The 6,379-nt window shown below is 42.1% G+C and overlaps 1 protein-coding gene and 1 long non-coding RNA gene across 2 annotated transcripts in view; one reads left to right on the forward strand and one right to left on the reverse strand.

The window, feature by feature from the left end:
- The window catches only part of OSBPL1A (oxysterol binding protein like 1A), a 97,426-nt gene that overhangs the window by 60,764 nt on the left and 30,283 nt on the right, over window positions 1–6,379 (reverse strand). The window contains exon 14 of the mRNA XM_019547079.1: window positions 1,913–2,019. Coding sequence (XP_019402624.1) covers window positions 1,913–2,019 — 107 coding nt within the window. The remainder of the gene's footprint in view (window positions 1–1,912; window positions 2,020–6,379) is intronic.
- Window positions 7–6,379, forward strand: part of LOC109318084 — an 18,679-nt gene continuing 12,306 nt past the window's right edge. Inside the window, exon 1 of the long non-coding RNA XR_002103178.1 lies at window positions 7–295. This is a non-coding gene — a long non-coding RNA (uncharacterized LOC109318084). The remainder of the gene's footprint in view (window positions 296–6,379) is intronic.

Genomic DNA, 6,379 nt, shown 5'->3' on the forward strand with positions numbered 1-6,379 from the left:
GAGCCCGCTGGTCCCCGGGGCCGCCGCAGCCCCCGGACGGGGGGGGCGCAGAGCCGCCTCCGCTTCCTAAAAAGGAGCTCGCTGCACCCCGCGCCCGCCCGGAGGAAAGAGGCCGGGCAGAGGCCCCTAAGCAGGACAGCACCGGGGGCCTCCCGCCCTGCGGCGGCTTCTTGCAGCAGGGAGTAGAGCGGGGGGGGAGAGGCGGCACCTCCCCGCACCTCTCACTGCACACAAGCTCAGCTCTCTCACCTCCGCCCCCCTGAAACAGGCAAGAAACCTGCAAACTACAGCAGACGTGAATAGCACAAGAGATTAAAAAGGATTTGCCCCTCTCTTAATGGACTCAGCATAAAAACCAAGTATATGGCACTTTTACGCTTGTTCCTAGTGGTCTGTTCAGTATGAGTGAATATATTCACATAGCGTTAAGGCAAGAGCAACACTTGTTCAAAATCAAAATGAGAAAGTTAAAAAAAAAGGGGGGGGGGAGCACCCATTGGGAGTGCTCTGTAAAACACCAAGGACCCATCACCTTCTGCAACGTTAAGAGCTGTCTTTAATAAGGAGGTGAGCTCAGGAATGATGAAACCGGATTTGAGCATTATTTCATGAGTGTCAGATTTTATCTGCCCTCCCCATGACCGGATAGTTGTGTCAGTTCTGACAGTAGCTCCAATTATTCCACTGAAACCAGCACCTCTTCTCCCCACCATTTTCCACAGATTAAGAACTGGAGTTCTGTACAATATTCATACACATGGTTCTGAATAGCAAATCTGTGCAGTTTTTTAAATTTTTAACTTCACTTTTTTTAGTGTTATCAAATCTAATGTTGCTTCAAATGAGGCAGATTTCCACAACTTTACTAAGTATTACAGAATAAGGACCCCTCCATTAAGACAAACTGGTTAGATTCTTCTTCATTTCACAAGTGGGATATGGGGGCTTTAGGTATTAAAAACAAAATTTTGCTGATCTGTAAAAAGGCACAGACCTTTCTCTACTTGCTCTATTTTGGTGCATCTTGACTCATGAAGGGTAAAAGCCTTGTGACTAAGAGTAGGTTTGCACCAGGATTTCTCATTCCTATTCATACTTTGACAATGAAGCCAATTTGTATGGCTCTGTTAAGAAAAACAAACCACCACACACACACACACCCCCCCAGAAGCAACTCACAACACCAGCAAATGCTTTGAGAGAAAAAAATTCCAGATAAAAACAAGACTGAACTGAAGGAAGATTTACTTTAATACTAAGCCAGGAATATAGTTCAATTTATGGATATACAGTTTCTAAAGGTGCCCTCTGGAGATCAACATCCAGAAGGAAGTAAATGAGCATGTAGTCATATTTGAAGTTAGATGCTACAACTGAAACAGGCTTGTACAACTTTGAAGAGTCCAGTGACACTACACTATTTGACACGTTCAAAGAAGTTCACTGGAATATTAAAGAACTTGTTATCCCCCAGGATCTGAGAGTCTGGACACTCGCTACTACACCTTAAAGAAGTTAGTACTAGTAAATGGAATAAAAAGGTGACTTGCTTCCCACTTCCCTCACCACCCCTCCAAAAACAAAAAACAAAAAAAAAAAAAGTTTAAAAACAACCTATCAAAAACTATTAAACATTTGTTTATCTAAAGACAAAAACCAGGATTCTTTGGGCATGTAGAAAGAAACTGAACATCTGTATAACATGCAAAGAAAATAAGGATTACAAAAACAAAAAACAAGTCATCCAGGAACTTAAGCTACATTTTCTTTGGAAATGCCAGTTTGCAAACTGGCTGTTATTAGCCAAAAGAATGCCTAACAGAGGTACATTTGGTCCACTATGCTGGTTAAGCAAAGCTATTAGAAATGATGGCCAATACAATTTAATTCTTAGCAGTGTAGCAATACATACCCCTTCCTGCTTCATGAAAAGCTTAAGGCAGTTGCCCAAGGCTTCATGTGTTTCTCTTGATACTTCAGAGACCACTTCAACTTTCTGCAGCAGTGAAGGAGCCATTCCTGAAAGTCAAGATTTCCAAAGGCAAGTCATTACAGGAGACCACTACTGATTTTGTACAATTTTTACTCCCAAGCTCTCAACTAAATATCCCACCTAAGTCCTAGTATACACCTCAAGGCCAGAGATGCAGTAACAGTCCATCTAAAATAGTGCAGAAGCTCTCTCCCCATTGTCCCCAAGCTTGGGAAAGGTGATAGGCCCATGTATTGTACCTAATAGACACATTCCCACTCACAGCATGTCTAGGAGAGCCAGATACAAGTTGTGACTTCCTGAAGATGGTTAAAGGCAGCTCCTTCCTCCCCCTTTTTATTTTACACTCGTTGTTGCAAAGTCATCTCCATGCAAGTCATGGAATCTATCATCCAAATAAAGCAGGTTACAGCAATTTGGAGGAAATAGTAATATGGTAAACTCTGCCATTGCGTTATATCAGGAAGCTAAAGCAGAAAGCCCCAAATGACAAGCCACGGTCAAACTGGACAATTAGTGTTCAAGAAATACGAATCCAAAAAGGGACTGCTGAAAAATGGCAGGTGAAAGTGGGGGAGACAAAGCCAGCAAGACCATACCCATCAGAGATAAGTATAAGCTACACAGAAATCTTTCCTCCCTCTCTGAACATTTCCATCTCAAATGGTATCCAGGTAAGAGAATGGAATCACAAGAACACTTAGGCTATGCTGCATGACAGATTGAGTATTTTAACTAAGCAAGTTTCCCCTCCATCCTTGCCATAATTCTACTTTGTGGAATAACTGGAATTAGAAAATGTGAAAGACAGCCCTTATTGCAACAGAACTATGAAAGCAAGGGGCAGAGTAGAAAGAGCAGAGACAATTAAAGTGTCTAAAAAGCACATTTGGCAAGTGTCAGCTGGGTCTTGAAGGCCATGAAGACAAGAGTATTAATTAGCACCAAGTTCAATACAAACACAAAAGGATTTAGAGTGTCAAAGTTGCACCAGCCTCAAAAAATCCTTCAAAATTTAAAAAATTTTCAAGCCACACAAAAGCAGTTAGATGCATAATATATATTTTGCAATCCATACATTAGTTATCATCTTTTATATTATATTTCTAGATCTTCTCAGCTATACAGATACAATGGAAGAATCATTTGGACTTAGACCCAAACCTTGTATAAAAAAATCCCAAGTTTTCAGGTTGCCCATGTTTAAGTTTCAATAATATACTACAAAGTTGTGTTCATTAGCAGACTTTAGAAGCTGGTTGGATCACCATTGGGACCAACAGAAGAGCATCTCAAAAGGCAAAAAACCTAGATGCAATAATCTACTCTTTACCTCTTCTACAGCAAGTTTCTTTTACTGCAAGTTCTACATATGCCAATCATCTAATTTCTTCAAGTGTGTTCAGGAATCTGGCAAAAGGAGACGGGCAAGATATTTTTCCATTATGGCTAGTCTTAGATTCATTTGAGGCATTTCCAGAAGACAGTTCCATAAAGAGGACTTTCCAATAAGATACTTACTTTCACCTCAAGAGAGCTTATCCTTGGAAAAGGCTAGTTCTATTGCCCCAGACAAGCCTGTCTGACTGAGGTAGTCAGGCCCCAAACCACTAAAGGTCTTCAGTCAATTCAAGGCAACTGTATACCATTAGAGAATGGGTAGAAGGAACAGTGAAGTTATTTCTGTACCTAGCTACTGGGATTCTGCATAATAAGTATTTATAATCTGAAGCATCAAATTGGAGGCAGTATATATTCAAAAACTGATAAGTTACTACTCTCCTCCAACAGTAGTTTGGAGTCAACAGTCATTTTCACAGGACTAGGCACAATAAGTAAGTGGAAACAAGCTCTTCACCATTATTACTGTTTCTACTAAACCTGAGAATAACCAAACAGCTCCATGGAAGTGAGAGTTTGTAATTTGACAGTGTGAGGGCAGATTTTTTTTTTAGTGTCAGATTCAGTTTCTTGGGACCCAAAAGGCTTCAAAGACTATTACAAACAAACTATACATGTTGCAAAAACATTTTTATCATTTTATTTTTTAGAAGAACAAAAAAAGCAACAAAACTGAATAAACTTCTTTTAAGTGAACCTAAATACATTGTGTGGGGTTTTGCCCTGCTAATACAAAATCAATGTTGCAATTTTGGGATGGCTAGCTTAAAAAGAAGTTACACTTTTGCATCCCTTCACTGGTTTTTGAAAAGTTTTAGGCCACATCTAATGTTCAATCACATTTAATCATGATAGAATCCAATCCCTTATCCTAATAATTGTGCCTCCTGTCATGTTACACATGCATGGCAAGAGGCACAATTGGGATCAGATCTCCAATCCCAACAAATCACACCATTACTATTTGTCAGTGCCAGTGCCAATGCAAGGGGGAGCCTGGGATCACAATCCCACATTCCCCCTATGCCAGCAAGTTGAAAGATGAATGACTGTAGGTCCAGCTGGGGCTGACAGTCAGCTGATTATGAGCAATGGATTCCAGTCCCCCTGAAGCCTGAAGCTAGAGCCAACAATCAATTAGCAGACTGGACATATGAGAAGTGCACCAGGCTGGTTCAAGTCCTCAAGTGAGGTTTAAGATCAGGGTTGCCCAAGCTAGGTCAACAATAGCCACCTGTCAAAAACCCAGGTATGAAAACTCTGAATGGGCTGTCCAGTATAGGGGAATCAGAGGTTCCCTTAAAGTCCAGGGTGCAGTGAACCCAAGATTAGTGAGATGGTCCTTAGCACTGGGCTCACAGCATGCCCTCCCCCCCACCTCAAATTCTGCATCCAGGGATTTGGCAGGTCTACTAGGTCCAGGACCCAGTGCTGCCCCCAGCCCAAATCTCAGTGATCAGGTAGGGGACAGCTGTGTTCCACTCCCTGGGGCTGCCCCATGCCAAACCCTTTTGTGGTCTGCTGAGTATCGAGATCTATCATGGGTCAGCATAAACATGCCACAGGTTCAATTAAAACATACTACAAAAGATGTTCTACATTATATATGGAACATCTTTGTTGCTCATTTGCTACTGTATCTACCCCAATCTAAGATGACCTCCCCCCATAGTAAATTTATACATTTTCCATGTATAAATGTATGGAATCCATTATAGTGGTCTTAAATTTCTCTCTCCCACCATAGCAGGGGGGCAGGCAGTGGAGAGGCAGAGGTCCATGTGTGTGTGGGAGGGGAGGGAAGAGTCATCAAGAAACTTCCTTTCTTGTACCTGTTTCCCCCACCCCCTCCCCCTCCCTCCACAGTCTCCCACTTATCCTTGCTCTATGGAGGGGGTAGGAGAAAGATGGGGAGAAGAGACTGCAGGGGAGATATAGTGGGGTACAGAGGCAGCAGCTGCAGCTATGGCCCCACAGGGGCTGGAGCCTGAATCATAGCAGCTGCCTATCCCCACTAGTCTTATACACAATCTGAAGTGAGGTGCACCCGCCTTCCACACACACCCCCACCATGTTAAATGGGGGAAAAACCCTCACCTTAATAATACCATAGTCACACAATTCTATAATCATAAAATTAGCTTTAACATGCATCAGGGTTACTATTTATGATCCAGGGTTACCAATTTCGATGCAATTAACAGCCGAATCCCATCCCAGATGTAACATGTAGCAGGATCCTTAGTTGCATAGTCAGCACTCTATTTAAACATGTCCATGTCTAGATTTCTGATAACAGTAGGCTTTAAAACAAAGCCAAAATGAAACCCAAAATTGGTCGACTGAATCCAGCTAGTTTGGACACTTAGCTTTGCTCCATTTGATTTCCACAGTAACAAGATCCAATCAAATTAAGACCTAGTAAAGATGTTTGTGATTGACCTTTATACCTACAGAGTTTGTTTAATGCCATTTAGTATTTGAAAAGCCTGTTCTGGTAATGCAATACTTTCAGAAAAAGGACACAGGCCTCAATTACCTATTGTCCATGGCTACTCCTTGTAGTCAAATAGCATCATGGGATTCCAGGACTGTCTACACATGCTTTAAAAAAAAAAAAAAAAAATCAAGGTGTGCATTCACTTGACAGAGGAATTAAATTTCATTTTAAAAAGGCTAGTGCCTCAGTCTTTCCTGGGATTGAATCAAGCTGGGCTTTTTGGATCAATCACTTTCAATAGATCTGCTAGATGTCTGTTTTATGGTGTTGAAGGTAGTGGGCTTGCACAGATGCAAGTAACTAGCACCTTGGGTCTGAGTTTATGATACTTGCTTTGTTTTACTAAAGCAGTTTGGACTCAAAGCTGCTGGGAAGAGATGGCCTCCACCTCTCCCCCCTGGGGAGGAGGCTCTTCTCAGCCAGGCTGGCTGACCTGCTCCACCGGGCTTTAAACTAAGCCCGCTGGGGGAAGGGGTGGGGGACTA

Source organism: Crocodylus porosus, unplaced genomic scaffold (assembly GCF_001723895.1).
Source record: "Crocodylus porosus isolate Cpor-Errol unplaced genomic scaffold, CroPor_comp1, whole genome shotgun sequence".
In the NCBI taxonomy this organism is placed as follows: Eukaryota; Metazoa; Chordata; order Crocodylia; family Crocodylidae; genus Crocodylus; species Crocodylus porosus.